The 25,946-nt window shown below is 33.6% G+C and overlaps 1 protein-coding gene across 4 annotated transcripts; it reads right to left on the minus strand.

Annotated features, from left to right (window-relative positions):
• Positions 1 to 219: 219 nt before the first annotated feature.
• LOC112048106 (GRB2-associated-binding protein 2) lies at positions 220 to 23,152 on the minus strand. Of its 4 annotated transcripts, none has more exons than XM_052890561.1 (11): positions 22,948 to 23,152; positions 22,649 to 22,777; positions 22,033 to 22,231; positions 20,159 to 20,391; positions 19,716 to 19,995; positions 19,561 to 19,581; positions 18,013 to 18,101; positions 14,475 to 14,597; positions 10,336 to 10,458; positions 8,820 to 8,894; positions 220 to 7,099 (listed from the first exon to the last, which is right to left on the minus strand). In XM_052890561.1, the coding sequence occupies exons 1-11, from the start codon at positions 23,014 to 23,016 to the stop codon at positions 6,962 to 6,964; spliced, it is 1,479 nt and encodes a 492-aa protein (XP_052746521.1). In that variant the 5' UTR covers positions 23,017 to 23,152; the 3' UTR covers positions 220 to 6,961. The 4 variants fall into 4 exon arrangements, with proteins under 4 accessions (XP_052746521.1, XP_023941258.1, XP_023941264.1 ...); XM_024085490.2 differs by having other exon boundaries at positions 19,561 to 19,641; positions 22,948 to 23,151; XM_024085496.2 differs by having other exon boundaries at positions 19,561 to 19,641; positions 20,159 to 20,388; positions 22,948 to 23,148.
• Between the last annotated feature and the right edge of the window lie 2,794 nt (positions 23,153 to 25,946).

Consider the following 25,946-nt stretch of genomic DNA (forward strand, 5'->3'; position numbering starts at 1 on the left):
CACCTGAAAAACCGTACGTAAAACGGCGTAAAACCTTCTGCACGCCACTGCATGTGCCTATAATTTCAAATACCCTTCACAGACTAATACACGTCGATCATCGCTGAAACCTCATTAATTCATCACAGAAAGAAATATTTTCTTCGTATTAAGTAGTTTTATAATTTTATTAAACTTAGCTACAGGAGTGTAATAAGTAAACTATATTAAAACTACTGGTGACATTAAACAACTTTATTACACTTACTTATATATAGGTACAATAACAAATTCTAGAATAGAAATAAACACGAATTATTTTTAAAAGTATAAAAATTAAGTATGCATGTAATAAAAAAACTTAAAAACTAAATCAACACATGTAATACATTTCCGTGTTCCAATACATCGTAGTAATTTTACTCGAAAAAAAAAAACAAATAATATGGCGACATACAAATTATAAATAAAGAAAATTTTACAATCTTTTAAATCTAATCTAAAATATTTTTCTACTTGAAGAAGTTACTTCAATTTAAACTCTTATTTATTTAATCTAAATTTAATTATACAAACATCATTGTAAGTTTAAATATGTGAATATATTTGTAACACTAAAATAAAACACGATTATTATAAATATTCAGTAAGTTTTGGGACGAGAATAACATTTATTTAAACTTGGTATTTTTTATTATATGACACTACAATCGCCAAAAATGTCTGCGTGCGCAGGGCGATTTCATTTATTCTTTTTTTGTTAGATAGGAGATATTTTAAATATTTGAAGGTCACATCGTGATTATTCCAACTATACTATAGGTATAGTTGGAATAATTACGATGTGACCTATAATCATATTCTAATATATTTGTTAAAATTACAATATCTTTACTATTAAATACAATTAGATTCATACATAACATGTATAATATTTTCGAATAGTACATCAAATATAGGTAAAGGTGTCACATTTATTTTTTACGCCTATAAATAACATTTGTAAGATTAATACACAAATTTAATTTTACACTAACACACAGGTACACTAACACATCCCCATCCAGATAACAACTAATATATTTGTAGAAGGAAAAACAGCCATCGACAGAGTTCTTCCAATGTAATTTTATTGACAAGGAAAATTAGTGGTAATCTCTATGAAAAAATCGTGCTTAACTCTATCAAATGCCTTTTCGTAGTCCATAAAGCAAAGATATACTTTTTGTTGCTTCTCTATGGCTCGCTCTAATAACATATTCAATGAAAATATAGCCTCTCGAGTTCCAACTCCTGGCCAGAATCTAAATTGCTGCAGACATATGCTTTCTTGACATTTTCCGAATATCCTGTTGCAGATGATTTTTAGAAACCTTTCACAGATTGACTCATCAAGTTAGATAATCTGAGCATTTCATCGCTTTGGGTTTTTTTGGGAATGGCTACAAGCAAGTCGGTTGTATATGGTTTCCATAGTCACATATTTTATAAAAAAGTTGCAGCATGCTTTTTATTAGTTTTAGAGGTATATAAGCTTCTTCTACCGCCTTCTCTATCTCTAGAATGATGGTTAGACCAGTGAGAGAACATTTAACAACAACTTGACTTGGCCGGTCGTCACAGTAAAACTCTGATCTAAAGGCTTCCCAGATTTATATCGTCCTTTTAATTCTACCGCAGTACCACTGTAATCCATCACAACATTAAAAACAGCATTATTCATTTTATTCAGAAATTCCTTATTTAATTGCCTTATGTAGAGCAACACACTGGTGCGTTGCTGCAAGAAGATCTAAATAATTACACCACTGAACCAATTCCAATTCTTTGGCATCTTTAATTTTAGTTTGTAATAAATACCTCATTCACTTTAGTTGGAATTAAATCGTCAAGACTTATTCTGTAGATTCTGTAGGTTCTGTAAATATTTCTGTAGATTTTTGCAACTTCATCGTTTTTCAATTTTTGTGTAAATCGAGGAATTTCTAATTTCTTTAACTTCATTATGATTCTAGACAACACTAGAATGTCATCGGAGTTGATATCTGCGCCTGGGTAAGTTTTAACACTGGTAATGCCATTATGGAATCATCGGTTTACATTACAGTAAGTCGATCGATCGATTAATTAGTCGATCGGATTCCTTGTTGTTTTAGAATTTTTATGATCAGGGGATTTCCAAGTGTTTAAACGCAATTTAGGTAATTTGAACCATGTACTCATTACAGTGAGGATGTGCTCAGCAGGGAACTCTATTTTTATTTCATTTCACATTTTTTACTCTAATCGCCCAACGATTGTTGTTAAGGTTCGCTTAAGACTGTACGTGATATTTTATGTATAGGAGTCTCCACCACTTTAACGTTAATGTCTCCCATTATTATATCAATGTAATGTTTTTTGTCATCGTCATTGCCAGATACAAGTCCTCATAAAATATCTCACATTCCTCTTGTATACTGTACGGTCTGCTGTCGGTGCATAAACTTTAATTAAGTTCGTACGTATAGGTTTAGTATTTATTTTCAACGGGAAAATTCTTTTAGATTTTGGAAAATAGCTTAGAGAAGTATAAATAAATATCTCCATGAGATGGTATTCTTCTACCTGGTTTTATTAATGCCTAAAATATCCCACCCAAGTCTATTGCAATTTTCTCAAGGAAATATTAGGTATTACATATAAAGCTCATAATCCGGAAGTCAGAATCAGAATTAAGTCGTATATGTTAATCAACAAAAATGATGGTCGATAAAGACAGTTATCTTCCACGCCTGTGTTTAATTGACGTTACAATGTGATAACTGAAAAGATCGTTTTTTTTTAAACGTTGAAGATATTTGTAAGCCAGGGGAAGAAAAATCTTATCATATACACGAGACAAATATACAATTAGACATTATATTATAGGGATGTGTTACCATAAATCTCTATCTCTATTAATTTTCTTATATTTAAAATAGTCTATACAGTTTGTAATTATTTGAAACACATTCAGCGCTGGTACAACTACTGTAAATATATTCGTAGAACAACTAGTTATAAATTGTGCGTGTGTGTTACACGATAAAAATAGTCGTTAGTCTGTAGTCATTATTACAATTACAAGTTAAAATATAATTTGAGATATCAGTATGTTATTTAAAAATTTAATTGTGCTTTAGTCGGTATAAGTAACGAATTTGATATATTTTATACCTTATACATACGATACAAATAACTATGTATAGATAGATGTTTTTAATATAATTTCTTGATAAATAATATAAGATATATAGGATAACACTGAGTGGCTGTAGGCTTAAATTCACTTTTTGATATTAGTATATTTTTTACTTTTTTTTTGCAATTTTCAATATATTATTCAAAAATCACACAGATTTTATTTTATTTAATTTTGTTTAATAATAGCTTAACAATAAGTTAAGTGTATAAATTATCATTAGACATAGAAAATATATTCAGCCTGCGGTCACTAATGGTTTCACGAAATATTTAAAAATGATTTGTAAGTGGACGACGAAATATTAGATTCAGTAGTAAATTTGAAATTTGTTTATTTAATACACTATACACATTTGAAAATCAGTTCAAAATATCTATGTTAAATTTTGTATAGTATATTGTGCTATAGTATATTTTATTTTTTTTGAAAGAGGAGTAAGAAAATATTTATTGACTTAACAACAAAAACTAAATACACTGTTCGTTTCTTCAAGCTCATCGTGTGTACCATTATTTATTAAATACAGATATAAATATTAAATATAGAGATCAGCGAGTCCCACATACCCGGCCGCAGACTGCATAGCTTTGCCTGTGCAGTCTCCGGACGGGATGTAAATTAGCGCCTGTCAACTTCTACCGCCTATGTTTCCCAAATAGATTAATTTCATTTATAATATCATACTTTGATAGTAGACAGTAAAATATATTTAGCGTAATAATAATCATTTAAATTACACTGTCAAGGTAAATATAATCACCATAAATAAATTGAATACAACGAAATATTTAAAATATGTTTAGTAGAGTGTAAAACATATATAAATATCAAATTAAATACAGGGTTGTATGTACATGTTAAACTGGTTGTAGGTGCATACTAGTATAGTAATATAATCCAAATAGAAGGATATTAAAAAATAAGCAATATATATTATATATAAATATATATTATTAACTAAATCTATATTCTATATAGTATAATGTAAATAGTAGTTTAGTAGATCGTAGAATTATTAATAAAAGAAAATCTTACTTGCATAGATAATATAAATGCAATTTTCTGAGTTAAATTATATCATACGAATACAAGAGAAAGTTAGAATGAGGAATATAAAATCTTAACATATTGTTATCCATAATACATTCGTTAAAATACACTTCTTTAAAACTTTCCTAAGTCACTTCACCGATCATAATGTTATATATCAGACGCGTTTGTCTGATAATACAACTTTAAAGCTCCATATCTCAGATAATTCCAACTATATAATTACAATATATTTCTTACTAAATACTAAAAACTTGGCATGGTTGACAGTATAAAGTTTCATTTCTCAAATAATATTAAGTGACCTCTGTGTGTGTGCTTTTTAATCTTCACCTTATTTATATCTAGGAATGCTCTGTTGACACCAAAGACAAAATCTTTTCATACTAACGTGAATAAGGGAATATAATAATTAGACTCTACACAATACAAGGACTAAACAGTAAACATTTACTTCAAAACATCTTACATAATTTAAAATTCTACTTTAACATTGAAAACAGTACCTACGACATTGCACAAATAATATATTATATTGCAAGATTTTAAATATAGCAATACTCAAGGCTCTCCTAGTTAGAGACAAGTACAAAGCATTAAAATCACAATGTGATTTTCTGATTGTTAACGACATGGCCACAAATCACACTTTAATAACCCTCCTAATAATTAGCCACACAATAAAACATTTTCATTGCGACCAATTTATTTTCGTGGCCATCGAACACCACAAATTTTGCATCTAAAATCGTGTTTTCACAATTTTTCCGACTATACAGAAAAATTACACAATAAATAATTACTTAAATTTACGCAATCATTGTTTTATTTACAATTATAAGGGAGCCAACTCCAAGAATCCTATAAGCTCCTCTGCTACAAGAAATAAATATATACAAAAGACGCATTCATAACAATGCCATGTTGGTTATCGTCGACAGTTTACAGTTACATTTTTTTAAATATGAAAATTTCATAACAACAATAATATCTAAAATGTAGTAAATGCATCATTTTGAATTTACACAGCGATATAAACATCGGATCTCTTTTATAGCATTGTTTTGTAATCGTTGCTTATGGTAACGCTTTCATTAAGGGCGTGCATTTCTGATCATCTAGACCATAGTTTTAAATATTGAAATGACAAATCGATCATAAAAGATGTGAAATTAGAGCAGGAATATAAGAATTTCATATAAAGCACATTTTGTGTGTTACGTTTTCAACTGAGTGCTTTTTAATTCAATTTAAACCTGACATATGTTTGCATATGAAAAAAAAAATGTTGTTGTTCAGTAGTATCAACATTTTAGGAAAATGTTAAAAAATTACCACTTAACGATTATTTTTAAAAGGATCATTAAGTGTATAAAAAATTAAAAGCAAAAGGACACCAAGGAACGAGGAACTCGTAGGGCGAAGATTCCCCCATCGTCTTATCCGCTGAAAAATATACGCATCGAAATGCTACGTGTATAATATTACAATATAGCCAGTCATTTCAATATTTTTATAAAACTCTATAAAATAACAAACATTCCCGCATCATGCTCTGCCAAATATTGCCACGAGCAACTTACATCAAAACTATTTGAGCCGATGCTGAGCAAAATTCCTCTTCCCTCTGTTAAAGATAGGTTTCCACTAAAGCGAAGTCGAGAAAAGATACTAAAGTAAAATATTATCAACCCATCTCTCTATTCTTTGAAAACAACTCAAACGGTAGGGCCAATCTATAATATAATCGATTAGTTGCGTAGCAGGAAATAACTCGAATGTGTGTAGCGGACGACACTCATCTACACTTTATTAAAACCTACCTATTAACGTCGAATTATTAAATTCGACATGAGTATCTTTGTATCGCGATAAACAAAAAACAGGAGTTATTTAATGAAAACAAAGACTTTTACTTCAAATTTAATTACACGGACGGTGTAAAGTCGGAATAACAGAATACGAAATAAATTGGCTACTTGTTATTATTAGACAGATCGTTCCAGCAGAGGCGGAAAAGGCAGAGATACAAGAAAATTCCAATAATAAATTTCCTTTCAGTCGAGTTAAATATAACCCCCCCATTCAAGCCTACGTACGACCTTTTGCCCAGTAATTAATCACTGTAACGACTCCCCGATCTATATGGTCGTCTACGTCTTTCATGTTGATACCAATACAGAAAGATACTGATTAATATAACTACGAACAACAACATTGTGGTACTTAAGAAAACCACACAATATTTAGCGCAAAAGTTTTTTTTATCTTAAACAACGTTGGCGCAACGCGAAGTAACCAATCACGTTCGTGCTAACGTACGAATATTCAAGTGAAATTCATCCACAGTATTATTAACTCATACACTGAAATTCATCCAGAATATCAACAGCTCACATATGTATTTTATTAATTTTATATTATAATACTTGAAGGTATAATTTAGTCACTGGTTAAGGATTAAATACTTTGAAAATTGTTCACTTTGGCCGCTTTTCTTGATTCACTAATACAGTTACGTGCGCTTTTCCTAGCGCCTCAACTTTCACGGCATAGGAAAACAAACAAATTCAAGGTCACAATGACGAGTTATTATATATGACGATTAATTTTATAAGAGATAGTGCAACAGCAACAGTTCATGGTGTTTAACACACCATGAGCGGCACGGGCTCATTCATCGGCCGCCCTGTCCATTTCCATCTGTCAGAGTTGCGCAGCCCGGTTATCTTCGCACTCCTGCACGGTATCAACAAATGCCTCGGTCTTAATGAAGTCCACTACTTTGTACGCATCGGCGTCTGATGAGCGAGATCTTCCGTGCACTATAATGGGAGCGTCCGACTGTTGACAAAAATAATAAATTATACAATTAATATACAAAGTGAACCCTCACTGCACTATTTCTATTCATTACTAGCGGACGCCCACGATGCGTAGGCGTGAAATTCAGTTTATCACAAATCCCGTGGGTGACGTGGTTTTTTCCGGGATAAAAAGTAGTACGTTGCTCTTCAATCGTCCAAAGATAAGCCCGGACAAACAAGACAGACAGATATTGGATAGAAGCAGGCGTTACTTTGCGGAAGTTCATCATGATTATATAATGATTTATTTATTTTGCTATCATCCGCGAAAAGTCGACGAACCCATGCGACAACGTCACCCAGGTCCGACAAAATACTCTCTACGTACGTTTCACCCCGAAACCGGAGCATCCTCAGGAGATGTTGACTCTACAACGTGCAATTGCAATTGACTTTGCAATTGATTGATTCGCGGATGATAGCAAAATAAATAAATCATTATATAAGACAGACAGAATAAAAAAAAACTTGTGCACCTCGGGAAGCTCGACAGAAGTGATAACTAAGACCTGCTGAAAAACGTGAGAGAAAGAGAATCTAGACAGAGTGGCGCGTTACGTTACGGAGCGGTTTACTCTCCCCTATGTAGTTATCACTACACGACTTGAAAAAAGCTTGGAATCACTTGAGACAACATAATTATTTTGAAATCACAGACAGACAATTCAATTATATTAGTTTTTCAAGATTTATAAAGTTGAACGGATTTTGATAAAATATGTCACGGGGATAAATTCCGTTTATGGCGAACAACTTACAAGATATTTATAGTTCCGCACAAAAGTAGAAATTCGCCGTAGCCTAATTCGCTAACGAAATCTTTGAAATTTTTTGAACCCGTTAACAATTCAAACTACTTCACCTTTGTTATCACTAATTATTATCGAAGATTTTATGCTATATGTGGTAACTACCGCCACTTAAGCTTCTATAATATTTGCGTTAAGCGTTGATCATTAAGTAGAACATAAAAAGTTATAATAATATTTTTGAATGAGTACGTACATCTATTTTTGCGTTTAGTCAAAGTACAACAATAGGGAATAAGAGTGGTTTTTTTTAATAATTTAAATTATCTTCGATATAACAAACAAAACTGTGATAAATATAAAATCCCAGGATACAACACCGCAATTTTAGCACGCTTTGCGAACGTGGACAATGACGCCACACGTTTCAAACGACACTTTTTTATTGGTCACCTGTACTTATTAACGGAAAATTAAGTCACTCTTCGAACAATCAATATCGAATTTTTCACTATTATTGAAATCCCCGGGAATTACACAATCTTTTTAATAAATAAAACTCATAATTTAAACCGCGTAAATAAAAAAAAAATAATAATATACCAATAGAGATACAAAGAAAAAATATCTGGCTAAAAATATCGATTCGAATCAAATGCATATTCCCTATTATCAACATCATTACTGCAAAACAATTTTTTTGGAAGGCAAAAATTTAGAGGTAATCTATACTAATATTATAAAGCTGAAGACTTTGTTTACTTGAACGATCTCTAATCTCAGGAACTACTGGTCCGATTTGAAAAATTCTTTCAGTGTTAGATAGCCCATTTATCGAGGAAAGCTATAGGCTATATAGTATCGCCATATTCCCACGGGAACGGTAACCACGCGGGTGAAACCGCGTGGCGTCAGCTAGTATTTAATATTTTGTAAGTTCAAACTCACCGCAGATTCAATCACTGGGAGATCCAAATCCAAATACTCAAGCTTAGCAAGTTTAGGCTTTTCTGCTTCGGCGACCTGTTCATACACATTCACAATTTACCACAACACATACCAACAGTAAAACGTTACTATATACACAATATAAAGTCTATATTTATATGATCATTAAAAACAGAATAATATAGCTCTTAAAATACACGTCTAATCTTTAAAAGGGTTTCGTCCTCATTTTTATTTTCCTCGTGCCTTATTGTTGAAGGGGAAGGTGGGCTTGACACGTGGGAAGGTTGCTATTTACAGGGGAATTCGTAATTTTGTACATTTGCTCTCGAGGCCGCTCGGGAACTGTTTATGATTATTCAAACGATTTGAACACGTTGACTGCTTTCAATTGAAGCGTTGGCGTATCTACCTAATATATAAAAATTACACTGCGTTATATTCTGATTTCGTTCGATATCTCTGAATCGTGTCAGAAAATCATCATCAAACAAAATTATTTATTTAGATAAATTTTCTTTAAAATACATCCGTTAAATGAAATTTTAAACATTTAATACATAGTGAAGGTTACTTCTAAACGAGTTACTACAAATAATTGGTAAATTTTACAGGATATTAGTTGCTGGTGGTATATTAGTGGGATCAAACAGTATTTTAATGCTATCATAAGAAATAGGACTTTCCGAGATGAAACACCTGTTCCTCATAGTTTGTCGTCTAAATTATAAGATAGTGATAATAATCATCTTTAAGCGATATAAAATTTTGTGACCTGATGAAGAATTAAGATCTTAGAGAAATCGGCCAATTGCTGGGAGATTAAAAAACTTATGATCTTTTCGGGAGCCGAAACGTGTATTTATAATACTTTAAAATACTAAATGACCTGGAAAACGTCGTTTTGCCTTATAAAGTATTATCGTTATTAAAAAATAGGGGTAGAAAGGTTAAAATTTAGGGTTGTATGTATGTCAATCACACATCATGTAAAAATAAATTGTCCAAAAAACTAATAAAAAATAAATTGGGTTGGACCAAAGATACTAGCCTATACTCAGATCACCGAACAAATAAAAGTCATTCAAAGCAGTCGAGCCGTTTCGTAGGAGTGTGGCAACTAACACGGTGACAGGAGAATGTTATACAGGTTGCTCGAAGTATTTCCCATAATTCTGGAGTTATATTCTTTACCGAAAATTAATTAAAAATGTTTGAATATTTTCGGAATAAATGATATTCCTCCGCATCCTTATATATATATAATAAAAAAATAAAAATACAAGAATAGATAAAGGCATTGGTTACATGTATAGTCGGAATTATTTGAATTAATTTGTATGAAACATAAAAAGATTTTATTTTTTAGTTAAACAGTATTAGCTAAGCAGTTCGGCTCTTAAGTGGACTCGTCAACACCTTGAAGTTATGAGAAATACTCCCCAGCACTCTATATATACTTATATATAACAGATAATATATATAAGACAAAACAAAAAGTTGTTGAATACATTACCGTGGCAGAAATGGTGTTGACAGGAGCGGTTGCGATGGTGTGGCTGCAGTGTCGCGGCTTGAGTGCGCGGTCGACGGCGGGCGGGTCGTCGAACACCGACGTCAAATTGCAGTAATGGCTGGTCTGCAGCAAGTTATTTATCGTGCAAGTGTGACAACACGGCCACTTAAGTCGTCACATGAAATACCCAATATATATATAACATTGCATAACGTACGAAAATGTTTTCTTTTTGTTCTTCCAAAATCTAAACGTGTGACAAGATGGCAACTAATAGACTAAAATCCCAGAGCGATCTGACACTTTATTTTCACAGAGAAATTTGAATTTTAGTTACCTTTCTCATCTGATCCCTACTCGGGTTTCACAGAGCAAGTCTCCACAAATACACAGGTATTCAAAGCACATGAGACGCTATTGAAAACCTAAGGTCTCATCTGATCATGAAAATAAGATGTGTCAGATCGCTTTGGGATCTTTGTCTATTAGTTGCCATCTTACTCTAGTCGTCCAATGAAAGAGCCAATATCATTATCATTCCGTATCGTAAGGAAATGATTTGTTATTTTCTTCTATAATTAAAAAATAATATATAATATGTAAATTATTTGTTTTTTTCTTTCAAAATTTAGGTGTGCAACAGCAACTAAAATGTGCACATTAAAGAGGCAATATATCTTTAACATTCCATATCGTACCTACTGATATTATATGTTGTTCTTCAAAAGTGTTACAAAACGGCAACTAAAGTCGTCAGTCACTTGAAAGAGTCAATATATCTTTATCAGATATTACTGAAATGATATGTTGTTCTTCCAAAATTTTTGGTGCGAGTATGAAATGTTTTATATTGTTTAAACAATATCTACTTACCTTATTTATATAAAATAACTAGCGACGCCCGCGACTAGCGACACCCGCGACTTCGTCCGCGTGAAACTCGATTTAAACTTTCAACTACCCCTACCCTACCCTACCCTACGCTTACCCTACACCTACCCTAACCCTACCCTACCCCAAATCTACCCCTACACTTCCTTTACTTTTCCTGAATTTTCTTTGCTATAAACCTCACGGAGCCCGAGACCTTTCCAACGAATTCAAAATCGTGGAAATTGGTTCGTGCGTTCTGGAATTATAGCGTCAGGAAGGAAAACCTGACTAATTTTTATATAGTACCCCTACCCTACACCTACCCTAACCCTACCCTACCCCAAATCTAACCCTACCCTACTCCTACCCTACCATATCCCTACCCTTACTTTGCTCTTCCTGAATTTTTTTGCTATAAACCTCACGGAGCCCGAGACCTTTTCAACGAATTTAAAACCGTGGAAATCGGTTCGTGCGTTCTGGAGTTATAGCGGAAGGAAAACCGACTTATTTTTATATAGTAGATATTTAAAAAATACTACTAACTTCAAAAACACAAACGTTGCATACGTTTGTTTTTTTGAAGCACAAACGTAATAGTGAAACTAATAAGCGAAAGAAAACGTTATAATATTTTCTACCTACTTTTTTTCTTTGAAGGCGGTGCCAATGGTGAAATTAATGGGTAGACAATCAATCGTCCCCTGTTTTCCTATCATTAGGGTTCGGATTATTTTTTCAAATGTATAAAAGACCGTCTTCCGAATATAACCTCAGTAATAAAAAGTAAAATTAACAAAATCGGACAACTTAATAAAAAGTTGGCTTGGTTTTACATAAAAACTAGTGGGGAAAATGAAAAAGAGAGTTGTCAGAAAACCAACGAAAACAAATCCATATAAAATTCAGTTTCATAAAAAGCTCAAAAATCTTTTATTGTAATATACTCGTACCAATAAGGTTTTGCATCAATAATGTTGTGCAGCCTACGCCTTGAACGCCTTGAACTGCAAAACCTTATTGGTGTTGTACTCGGACGAATTACGGAGGTACCTGCCTCGCTAGACGTACCCCTCTGTCAAAGTATAAGATCAACGATCTTTAGCGTTTACAAAAACTGTTTCTATAGAAGCCGCGTAGATATGGCCTCTGCTGTCGATTCCGGAGGGTGTGGGTTTGGGTTCGAATCCGGGCCGGGGCAGGCTCTAACTTTTCACTTGTGTGTATTTTAAGTTATTAAATATCACGTGTCCAAACGGTGAAGGAAAAACAACGTGAGGAAACGAGAATTTTCTTAATTGTGCCAAACTGGTGGACTATTGACCTAACCTCTCTCATTCTGAGAGAAGACTCCAGCTCAGCAGGGAGCTTAATATGGGTTGATAAAGATGATAATGATGAACCGTTTTTGCCGTGTAAAGAAAAAATCCCCCTAAAAACGCCAGTTTGTGCAGTTGAATTGCATAAGAAACGATCGACAATTTCTTGGTTACTATAATATGAAGTTACGTTTCATTTGTGAGCATTTCTAACTTAAATATATCAAATTTACAATAAACACTCAGCTTAAACAACAAAAAACCGATCATGTAATCGAACGTTCTGTGTGACGAGTAGAGTGTAAAAATGTGTATATAACATACACATTTTTACACAGGCTAACAAACACACGAATCAAATTTATAGCTGTCTGTATACGAGGGGTATTTGTCACCAAGAAGTACATATCATATATGTACTTCTTGGTGACAAAAAAATATAAATACTGGCAGGCATAATTCAGATATCTGTAACACTCACAAAGCATTCGATTCTCTTTTGTATTTTTTCTAAATATAGTCATTTGTTTGCTTCGTTTTGGAACGTGTTCGCGAAAATGGAGAGAGAGCATGAAAATGTTCAGTACGGAGAAGATAAATGAAGACTTGCGGGAAACATTAGGTGTTAATGCTTTATATTCTACAATTGCACGTTGGTGTGTTTTGTTTAACTAACGACGATCCGCGCTCGCCCTACGATAGCAGTAACAGAACAAATGGCTAAAATAATTGTAAACATTATTTTATACTATCGTCGTGTTACTGTTCGTTTTATAGCTGATGAGTAAACATTTCGATTGGGAGTGTCCATAAGTCACTGTACACGACCATTTGCGGATGAAAAAAATGTCAGCGCTCTGGGTGCCAATAATGCTTACGGACGCGCAGAATGAAATTTTAATAAAAAAACAACCTAATGGAATGTCAAAAAACTACAGACTGTACAGAGAATTGTGTTGGTGAATTTAAGTGCGATGCATCTCTATAGCTAATTCATCTATTGTGTTGAAGGTAAAATCATATTATTTATTCATGTCGTCTTTATTAAATAAGTAATAATTTTACATTTTCACGGTCGTTACGATAAATATTTAAGTGTATCGATTGAAATCGAACCGCAATCATACAATTTCGTTTATTCCTGATGCCATAATAAACTGTGTGCAACTGTTACACTTGCATGATGAATTTTTACATAGTAGAACGATAACAATTGTTTATTTACGAGACACCGGTGGTTTCATCAGCGTTGATCTCGTTCTTAACGCAATACGGGGATGTAATATAGCGCATGTTACTCGCCGTGAATATTGTTTATAGTGGTGAATAGTAATTTATGCCACTGTCATGTAATGAGGGCTATTGTAGCACAAGTGATTTTAGTGCATGAGGCGTAGCCAAATTGCATAAGACAGCACGAGTTCTACAATGGCTAATTTCGTGCAGTGGCATACAATACTTTTTCGACTTACTTAACTAATAGACCAACGATCCATTTATAGATATTAGTATGAATTATAGTATAAATCTTATTGTATTCTTGAGAGACATGATAGCCCAGTGGTTGTGGTTATGACCTCTGCCTTCGATTCGGAGGGCGAGATACGGTCCGGGGCATGCACCTCCAACTTTGCAGTTATGTGCATTTAAAAAAAATAATTATCATGTAACTTAAACGGTGAAGCAAAACATCGTGATGAAACCTGTATACCAGAGAATTTTCTTAATTAGCGTGGTAAGGCCTATTCCCTCTCATTTTGTAAAGAGACTCGTCCACAACAGTGAGGGGTGCGGAGTGAGTACGGGTTTTAATGATGATGATGATGATGATGATGATGATGATGATGATGATGATGATGATGATGATGATAATGGTGTTAATGTATTCGATCTCAATAAAACAAAGTAAAGTAGTTTCATATATATTTTTTTTATAGTTCCACTTACCCGTCCAGTAGAGGATTCTTCCTCGACTTCCATGCGGCCGCCGCGGCACAAACCAGAAGGTCCCGGGGACGGCGGAGTGTTCCTACGCGAGTAGTACGGTTGCGGTACACGCAGTCTGTGCATCTAATGCAAACAAAAGTGGAATTAGTATTTTGAAACGTGCCGCGTTGCAAGAACCAGCATATGACTAGGGGTCCCGCATGGGTTCAAAACTTAAGGTAGGTGTAGGGTAGGAGTAGGGTAGGGGTAAGGTAGGGCTAGGGTAGGAGTAGGGTAAGACTAGGATAAAATTAAAAAGGTTGAAAGATATCAGAAATTCAGGTAATTTATAAATCATCGCCATTAGATCTAATATGTTAGAGCACGGTTAAATGTGAAAATAAATATGGGTAGTGTTCAAGTAAAAAAAATGGCTACCATAATAGCTACCAAGGTTACAATATAATTATCGATGGTCGCCAACAAGGCATAAATAACAAATGAATACCACAGACTAAAAGAAACTACGAGCAGCTATTCAATAAATTCCATTTCTCAAATGAATTTAAAATATTCTGTTTGTAGAGAAGTAATGTTAAAAATGTTACTTTAATGAGTGAAATTGAAGTGTCTTTTTATTTGTGTTAACATCTTTAAACAAATGCATAATATGAAAATATATGGGGCTATTTCATGACTGTAACTCGCTGATAATGTGTTTCGCACTTTTCAGTGGTAAAAGAATTTTAAAAATAGCTATTTATTCGCAGAATAATAACAAACAATTTCAGATTTATAGCCTAAGGAAGTAAGATTGCTATGTAGAAGTATGCAATGCTATTTCAGGTAGGTACATGGTTGAAATTTAAGATGTAAGGACGTATGAAGTATGAACGCATTTAGGAATGTAAATTCGCGAGAACGCTCGCCTATATTTAAGACTGAAAAACAAATCAGAGGAGTGGGGATACTTTATGCTACTGTAGCGTTATGGGAGCTAAAATGACTCCATTATGTATTCGTTTTTGCGCTAAAAATACGAGCGCAATGCGCAAATGCATGGCAAAACACTTGATAACAATACTGACGTTACTGAATTTTAATGTAAGATAAAGGTTGAGACGGATTTCATTTGAATATATGAAATTGTGAACAGTTAGTTACAGTAGGCATAATGCAAGTTGTACGTCATATTGAAAGGTCTATTTCCGGACCTTGGTTTTTACAGTACAAATCGTAATCATCCAGTTATATTATTCGCTAATTGACGCCTAGACAGTTCATTAAAAGCCAATTAAATCGTTAGGTCGATAGTTATTACTGGAAAATAAAACACATGAAAATAGTACTATGAAATTTCATAACCTAACTAAAACACAATAAATTAAAAAGTGCTGCCATGACATTTTGATTTTTGACCATGAGGCAAGTCATCTCCTCCCAGACAAAGATCCGGGTGGAGGTTACGAGCCTCGAGGCTATGCCTCCTTGCCCAGGTAAGGCGCAGGGGTTCTTGTTCCAACGGTCATGTACTTCCAGCCCCTTTCAGGGCTGAGGCCTTTCGGCCTAAAGCTATAATTTAATGTCGATCCATGTGCCCCGCGCGGACTGCAATTGGTAACCATGAGTGGGGGGTAATATGTAATTTGTAATATACTGACAGAGGTGACAAGCTTTTTAGAATGAAGATATTTTACGCGGCCTACAATATAGTGAACCAGCAGCAATCGTAAAATAATGCTGCAACACCAAAAAATTACTATTGTTGCAGAAGTAACTGCACACTGACATCTCGCAATTATCCCATTTTTCATTTTAACAAATAACGAAAACTTTTGGTAGTTTTATTAATCCAAACAAACATTACATACATGTCAAACGTATATAAGAGAAAAAAATTGGGTTTACAAGGCATAGTTTTCAAGATATATAATTTACCCGGGATATTTTGGAATATAACACGACACCCGTCGGTCAGTTCTTCGACTATCACTCCAGATAGAGTTGATATATCCCATTGTGTCAAAACTATCAATAAGTCCATAAACATCAGGACACATCTTAACAACCCTATCTTACAGACCTTTACCTGGAAAGAACATGACCTGTATGATTGTACTTTCCAGGAAACTATTAATAAGCATGCATTTCAAAACATTACCCACCAGCGATTACTACGAAATGGAAAATTCGGAGGGAGAAAAGAGTGTTATTAAAGGAACTTTCTAATGCTAAATCTATGGGTGACTACAACTTCTCTCGTAAGTCACCAACTATAAAGAACTTTAAGATCAATCCTATAATAAATCCAAGCAATATTGCTACAAATAATAAGTGACCGTGATAAATTAAATAGAACAAAACACAAATATAATAGAAGATGATATCGATAAAAATCTTTTTTAGTACTCTAAAAACATTTTCAAAGAACAAAAATTAAAGCTTGTCTTGCCCAATGAGCAGATTCACGTACATTTTAAAAACACAAATGAAAAGCCAAGACACGAGAGGCAATACACAGACCCAATGTCTTCGCTCCAAGGGCACACTCTTTAAGACCTCCAATAATTACCTACGCTAGTGTAGTGTTTTCCCACCGCACAAAGGCGACTCTAAAACCTCTCCAGGTCTTTCAGAACCGATTTATGGTTGTACGGAATAACGACTTACATAGATATCAAGATCTCCAAGCAATAGCAAAACACAGATCCAAACATCCGTAGACCTAATTAAGCCTCTAAATCAATTACCAAATTTAAAAAAAACATCTAAATCATCTCTAAATGACCAAGGACATTAAGCTCTCTAATTAAACGTTGCGATCAGAGTTTGGGCTTGTAATATTTCATTGAATGCTGGCATATAATGAACAGCCTAGGCCTATTATCCTTGGAGTTTATCTGCATCAAATCAGAAATAGGGAGATCCGCAGAAGAACCAAAGTTACTGACATAGTTCAGCGAGTCGCGAAGCTAAAACGGTTGACATTTATGTAGTAGATCTGACAAGATTTGTGGATACATGATCCAGTATCGATTTTTAGGCGTTTTACGAATGCAATGATAAGGATTAATTTTGTTAATAACTTAAGTCTTTTTTATACTCTTCCACCGAGCTGTCAGGATAAAGAAGATAAAAATCGGAATATTCTAATATTAATCCCCGATTTCGTCGTTCCTATTTTGTTTTGTTTGTTTAATTGTAAAAAGTGTCTGGAATACTGTTGACATTTATATGACCAGGCTTGTAAACAACACCAATATCTAAAGAGATTTTTTCCAGGTGGATCCAAAGGTAGCGATTGTCTTCTTGGAAGAGATATTCTATAAAGTTGTTCATTATAGAAGCTTTCGCGGCTCGAGACCGTTTTGTTTAGAAGTCCAAAAGGTCCAGCAGTGGACGTCCATCGGCTATTAATGATAATGATAGACATTTTCGTTCATATATGAAGTTTCCATAATGGAATTTGCTGACTATGGACTTGAAAACTTCTTGCGGTCGAAAACAAGATACATAGTTCTATACATACTACATACTAAAATGTGTAATTACTACTTACATTATCTGCGGGTTCATTATGTATTTGTGCTACCTCTGTTTGAGATATATTCTTGAAAGTTTTTGGTGGCCGGGGTGGTATCGGAGGTCCTATTAAAAATACATAAATTAATATTTTTAAAAAACTACACTACAAAGCTACATTGAAACCAATATGGAATACAGCTCCAGGGTTCTGCTTGAGACTCAGCATCCCAATAATTCAAAGAGCTGAGGCTATATACTCAAGCAAATGTTCAATGCACCATGGTTCATTAAAAATAGCGAGATCCTTGAAATGGTGAAAGGGTTTGCTGTCAGAAATACGAAAAAAATAGTCTCGTGACTTAAATCCAACATGGCGGACATCCAAGATGGCGGATTGGCTATTTGAAATGCACCCCCATGATATAGAGATATTAAATGAAAGGGTTTGCTGAATAAGATACAAAAAAATTATCACGTGACTTAAATCCAATTGTAATTTTTAGTGCGTGCTAAAAGCGTATTTTTTTAGTTTTTTAAACTATTTTCAAGTTGTTATTATTGAAGCGTGAATTGATATGTAACATGGCTAGAAGACCAGCAGGCTGATACAATCAATACCTTTGAAGTATGTTAGTTGAAATATACAAACTGGAGATTCTGTGTAACAATAGTCATTACTGGCAACCTTTTGTGAATATCATAAAGTAGGTAATCACATTTTGACAGTTGATTTGATGTTTATTTTAGAAGGTTGTTAATAAAGACCAAATTTGTGAATAATCCAGCAGGTATTATATCAATATGTTTTATTAAATCACCAACAACATTAATAGAATTATTAATGTTGTTGTTGTTGTATTATTTTTAAATACATATAACATAAATGGGTGTAATTTAAATATGTCTTATTTTATAACACACTTGCTCGTAAAATATCTCTTATTTCACCCAATTTCAATATTGTAATGTATCTCATTACGCACATGTGCCGTAATTTAAAGTGAAACGCACATGTGATGTAATGTAATTCAAAACGTTTATCATTCGTCTAAAAAAAAATGGCACTTTTTAAAATTTTAGCAGAGTTTTTACGGCAGACAAGTGCTCAACATTTTATGAATAAAATAAACTTTGTGAGATAAAATATAATAAAAAACCATTTAATTCTTTAATTTTAACAATTTTGACAAAAAATGACAACCATATGTAACAGAAACATAAAAATTTTAATTTACTAATAAGTAATACAGATTTGGAACAAGCTGTTTTGGTGCGTTTGCCTAAAAACAAACGCACGCACTTCGCTATATGTGCAAAATGACAAGCGTATCAAAATTTCATCATATGGAAATCAGGCAAAGATGCAAATTCATTTTCAGAAGTTTGAAGTGTGTTTCCTCGCAAATGTGTTATAAAACGTCGTATGATATACGTGCGCTTTGATAATTACAACCTCTGCTTCCTTACTATAGCTCTCGCGTACGGCTCGAATTTCCAATATTGTCTCGGCTGTAATTTTCAACTTACAGCATTTATATCATAATGCACTATAATAAAATGATTATTAAAAATGAGTAATTACCATCAGGGTCAGTCATGACAGCTTTATTTTGATTTGGCGTCAAAGACAATTTGGTAAAAGTTTTTGAGACGGTCCAACCACCTAGAGGATAAGTACCATTAGATCTTAGCATTAAGATGAAATAAAATATATCATATCATATGACGATTACTTACGGGTTTTAGCTCCACCTGCATACATTGATGTACACTCATCCTCGCTTTGGTTTTCTTCATATTCAGAAAGCTCCACATCATTAATTCTGATCTCAGGTTGACTTACGCTTTGGTTTTCTTCATGTTCGGAAAGATCCACATCATTAATTTTGATCTGTGGTTGACTAAAATAAACACGCTTGCTGAAATCGCGTTTCTTGTCTTGTACCTCGTGAAATGGAGCTTTAGTGGTTATAAGTATATTCCTGGGATCAAAATTAAATGCAATATGCACATTTCGCTGAAAGAAAAGGATAAAAATTAGTGAAAGAATGATATTAGACAACACAATACAAGAAACATTTTAAATAGCACAACATATCAATAATATAAAAAAAAATGAGGGTAGAAGTGCACATAAGTCAAAGCAAAGCTTGACTGGGTTTGCAAGTACTATAATATACCTCAGCACGGGACCCAGTAGTGCATTCAGATATAGGTATATAGGCCCCGGTATCAGCTGTTCCATATTGTTCTAAAGTCATTGTAGAAGCATGGGCCATTCGAGGTTTTTCTGTAGGCTTCCTTATGATTTGATTAGCCCTCTGATGTGCTAGTTGCCTCCTTCTGTTGTCATTAACAATCCTCAGTGCTATGTTTTCTTGATCAAATCTAACCGAACGGTTTTGATATACTGCTAGAACAAAATGTAAATGATAACATAAAGTGATCAAGGTTATTAAATGAATATTTAAAAGTATTTCAAATTCTTTTTAACTCAATCACTAGTAATTCTTAATGGTTGCTAGTTCTTAAAGCTAGCTAGCTGAATTTGCTGTCTGTATATGTTTAATTTATTGCTGTCTTTATATTAAATATAAATGTAGAATAAACTATAATATACCTAAAATATGTAAAGGACATACAGTAAAATTTGGTTGGACAAATTTCGCATTAATTATGTAAACATACTTTTGTAAAGTTTGCAGAAAAAAAAATTCATACTGAACTGAAAGACTGGGGGGACACAACGCACAGCCAAATTATTTTATAAAATAAGATACCAAAACAGTTCCCTAGTCAGTAAGACAATGTACTTATATATCGCAGAGCCAGTGGAATACACTTCACAAATGCAAAAATGCACTGCCTAACTATGACTCATTACAAACTGTATTTCAAAAAAAAATAGACATACAAATTTGTATGTACAGTGCCTACCCTAGTTAAAAACCTGTTGCACGCCACTGCACAGAGCAATAGTATATTAAAAAAGTGTATATTTTTGCTTTATTTTCTAATTATATTCTCTTTCCCCTTTAACTGATTGTTAAGGCTTTATAGGCTGTGAATAATAGTCCAATGGGCGGGGCTGAAAACCATGACAGCTCAGTTATTGAGGGTGGTCCCTTTGCCATGTAGCTATTAACATTTCAGATTACTATTAGAGTACTATACTTAGCTCATCAATTTAGCTTAATAATAATAAGGAAGTCAATGAAACCCAAATAGCAATCAAAAAAAAATTCAGCATTGCAGGCATTTGCTATTTCTTGAATTAATAATTAATTGTATATATAATAATTGATTTGTTACGATATATGTAACTGCTAGCAAATATAATTCTTTTTAAAAGGGTTTTGCTTTGCATGAAGTTACTGGAATGTCACTCAAAAAGTTCAAAGTGTTTATTAAACGCAAGCTTTTAGTAAAGTCTTATAATACTTTTACGCAAGCTTTTAGTAAAGGCTTATAATAAATATAAGCTAGGTGTTAAACTGTATTATACAACTGTGTGCTTAGTTTTAAATAAGTAAAATGGTTATAAATAAAAAATAAACCTTGGCTGAGTTTGTTGTGGGCTCTTCTCGGACCAATGCACGTTTGGAACCCTTGTAACTTTAATTTTAAGTTTTCGAATGATTATTGTCACCATTATCTTAAGTTTAATATTATTACCTGACGTTTCGAAAGAGCTTCTAAACTAAGCCTATTTAAAATAAATGAATTTTGACTTTGACTTTGACATGAATCTCACGGTAGATGTTGTAAATATTTAGATGTAAGCAGGAAAGTATGTTATCAGCTATTATTATTATTGTCACTTAGCATTGGTCCTTTGATAAAAAATATGAAGAGTAAGATCAATATAGTAGTACATCAATTTGACTGTAACCCAAAAAACCATTGACACAAAATTCAAAAAAGGTGCAAAATTTTGTCTAAAAAAGTAGAAAAAAAATCTTGCTCACAATACCTATCCAGAATTCTATATGTCATATTGCTTAACAGTACAACAAATAGTGATTTAGAATGAAATTAATGAATCAACACTTACCGGCTCCATGATCCCTGTCATCTGTAGCTCGTAAACCACAAACCCGACAAATAGCATTCACCCACCGCTCCATATCTGCTTCACAATCTGCTTCTAGATGATAAATCCTAGTTTGAGTCTGGATAGTAAACACTGAGCCTCTTAATGTTGGGTCTAGGGAGCCATGGCTACCCCTTTCCATATGCAGCCCAGCATCTACCTGCATATACAGCAATTGTAAATGTTTTAATCGACAGAAATTAAGAAATTTAATCAGTTTGCTGATATTTCTCAACAATAACAAGAACAAAATTATGCTTTATTCTGTTTTTCACTTACACAAGTCACTAAATAATTCTCAGAACAAAAACTAAAATCAAAATGAATCAACCACTGAGCTGGAGGTGTGTTGTACCTCTCAACGTCTCTGGAGGACTGACAAGAGCTAGCAGTAGCAGTGTAGCAAGTGTGCTACAGCCTCTGTCGCCCACGCCTCAATCCAGACATAAAGTAAATTTATACGGGAGAATTGCGCGAAACGAACCCAGCGACTACGGCGGCGCCGTTCGATCGTCTGACTGAGCCGCCCAATTGATTGATATCAAATGTTTACGATTCAGAAATGTTGCTGATATACCTGTTCACAGAAATCTAAGTTGATCGTTCCCTTGAGCCGTCTGCAGTTGCGATCGGCATAGTAGTCTAAGAAATACTGCCCTGGAAGCTCGCCCGACTGTCGCAAGGCGAACCACCTTCTCCGCCATTTCTGGTATAAAAGTTTCAACTATTGCACTTGTTTGTTTAGCTTAAATTAAACTATGAAAACAATGAGCACAACATTATTTAATCACAGTGAATGCCATCGAATAATTAAGTACTCAATCTGTCAACAAACTTATACGATTGAACTGCTTACTGCATGTAAGATTGTCTTACCGTTCTCCAGATACGTTTCGAAGGAGGCGATTTTGTAAGCCATCCCTCAAACACAATGTTTTTAGACATTCTATTTCTTTTCGGATGCTTAAATTATTTTTATTTAAAGCTAGATTAGTACAAGTGGCGAAACTATTTCATTCAAAGAGAATACAAACACTTTTAATTGTCAATTTACTATAGAGTTAGTAATAGATAGATGAATCACAGTTGGTCACAGACTAATGGTTAACCTCTATCTTTTTGACAGTCAGTTTTGGCAGTCAACAAGACTTGACCAGTTGCGCTATTTTCGCGCATATTAATTTTAGTATTTTTAAATAATATTTATACAACAAGGAAAAAAATTGTGTAAGTGATATGACCCTTGTCCACTATATCGCGAGTAGTAAATATAATTTTTTTTTTAATTTTTAAGTTGCATTTATGTTTATTAATTACCTACAGAAAATTAATTTTAATGATTTTTAACGTATGAGAGTAACTGCAGTTATATTTTATGATAATCTTCTTATTTATAATTATTATGGGTTCGTTTTTTGGGTTCGTTTATTACATGATCCAAAAACAATCGTAAAGTGCGTCACCTGCGGTGCTAGCACTTGTCAGTTGTCACCCGTAATCCGTACGTATTATGCGCTCAGGGTTGCCAACAGTAAAAATATTTTCCTCCTAGTCAGAGACATTTTCATTGAGGTTTCAAATTCAAACCTCGTACAATTTAGATCACTAAATATTAAAATCAATACCAAACACTCAGACCTGAAATACTTACCTTGGAACTGTGAAAAGATCGCACTTATATATAAATTAAAACCCAGTACAAACATTTAGTCGAAAAACAGCGTAGATAGGTAATCGTTAAAATATTATATCAACGGTTAAATTTATTTTGATCCTATAATCCAATCAATCAGAATAGTAGGTACCTATAATCATCATAATCACCATCATCATCATTATTATTACATATCATCAACAAAAACATAATATTATGGTAAGGGTATTTTTATGAGGTATAGGGAGCTTAGACTCACCACGCTGCTCCAACTTTAGGGTGATAATTTTCAATATTATTCATTCAATAATAATGAACGCCCGCGGCTTCGTCCGCGTGAAAATCGGTGTACATTTACTTAACCTATTTCACCCCTTAATTTTTGCATGTTTTATATATCGTCGTTATCAACCCATAATCGGTTCACTGCTGAGCTCGAGTCTCCTCTCAGAATAAGAGGGGTTAGGCCAATAGTCCACCACGCTGGCCCAATGCGAATTGGCAGACTTCACACACGCAGATAATTAAGAAAATGGTATGCTGGTATGCATGCAGGTTTCCTCACGATGTTTTCCTTCACCGTTTAAGACATGTGATATTTAATTTCATAAAATGAAAAATGAATGAAAGCTGAAAAGTTGGAGGTGCATGCCCCGGACCGTGTTTGAACCCACACCCACCGGCTCCGGGCCTCTGCGCTATCACGGCTATATACCTACCCACATAAAAGTGAAAAATAACATCATTATTATGTTTAATTAAGCCCGTAGGTTTAATTGAACACAATTGAAAATATTTTAAACTCTTCATCATTTTAACTTCAATAAATAATGATTTCCGTAAGAAAATTTGCAAGTTATTAAAAATACTTTAAAACCTTGTGTGCTTATATAATTTGAGGAATTCCCTCGAATGTTCCAGGATTCCATTATCTTTGTACATGATGACTATGGAACAACTTGAAATGAAAAAAAAAGAATTATCCAAATCGGTTCAGGCATCTTCGAGTAGTCGCTGAACATTCACAAAAATAAGATTCCGCCGAATTGAGAACCTCCATCTTTTTTGAAGTCGGTTAACAATGACAGACGTAAAAAGTTCTAACCTCTTTTTAATTTGAAAATGTTGTCTTCTATTTACAGACCAATAGGCTACTTGACTGCTGTACGAAACTTAGAAGATTTTTTGCGTATAGGCAGTTTAGATGCATATAAACTCTCATCACATTTTTATTTGTGAAAATAATGTCGTAATTGTAATATTTTTATCAAACAAAATTGTATTTTTATCACATCACCGCAAACGCCAATCATAAACTGTGACGTTATTCGCTACAAGGCATCGGTTTGTGATTGGCGCGGCCAATTACGTTGTTATCTCTATTCTGCATTCCACTTGGTTCCTAATAATCTCACTGCTGCCGACTTTCTCATTCGACTTGCTTGCGAACATTACAATCATAAGCTCAAGTGGTGTTTATGGTGTGTTTTAAATGTACATGTAAAAATACAAAATTGCCTGTTTTTTAAAAAACATTTTTTAATTTTCAGTTATTCCTAATAAAAATAATTGATAATATGCGAAACACTATTAAACATGAGTAAAAAATATACTTTTTGTTGTCAAATACTTTTTGATTTACAATTAAAATAATCGGTAATCTTAAATTTAACTGGTTCTTTTGTAGAATTTAAGGTTAGTGAAAAATCTTGCAATGATCTTTCTTTCTAACGATTTAAAACACTGTCTACGTCGTTAACAACCAAGCGTTATTGATTCAGACGTCCAAGAACGGTGAGAATATGTTCATGTGCCGTCTTTGTGAATTGTATCCTGTACAGTATAGTTGTATCTTAGCATTTCTGCTAAATTACAGTTCGTGCGCTGTAGCATTGTGCGGGTGACAGTTGTCTTTATGACGTTCATAATACGTACTAGTATCATGAATCGCAGCAAACTTTCAAAAGTGAAATAAACTGTCACCCTTACCATGCTACATCGCACGAACTATAAGACAAATGAAGCGATAATAAGGCTTTACGAAAAAGTAAAAATGTTACGACCTCTGCGTTCGAAAATGCTACTTTTTATTTATAGCGAAAAGTGTAAACCATCAATACAGTAAATATAAACTTATTGGATTTTAAACAAATTTTTAATCATTGGACTGCCAAAATTAAAATGCATAGGTAGAGTTTGGCTAATGAAAGTAGAGGCTGAA

The sequence above is a fragment of the Bicyclus anynana genome, chromosome Z, assembly GCF_947172395.1.
Source record: "Bicyclus anynana chromosome Z, ilBicAnyn1.1, whole genome shotgun sequence".
Lineage (NCBI taxonomy): Eukaryota > Metazoa > Arthropoda > Insecta > Lepidoptera > Nymphalidae > Bicyclus > Bicyclus anynana.

Bases quoted from the DNA above. Each gene is read 5' to 3' on its own strand.
- LOC112048106 (XM_024085490.2), bottom strand. From the start codon at position 23,016: ATGTCTAAAAACATTGTGTTTGAGGGATGGCTTACAAAATCGCCTCCT. The intron at 20,392-22,032 runs GTAAGTGTTGAT...ATTTTGTTCTAG, and splicing joins TGACAGGGATCATGGAGCCG to CAGTATATCAAAACCGTTCG. The intron at 18,102-19,560 runs GTAATTACTCAT...TATTTTTAATAG, and splicing joins TGTCATGACTGACCCTGATG to GACCTCCGATACCACCCCGG.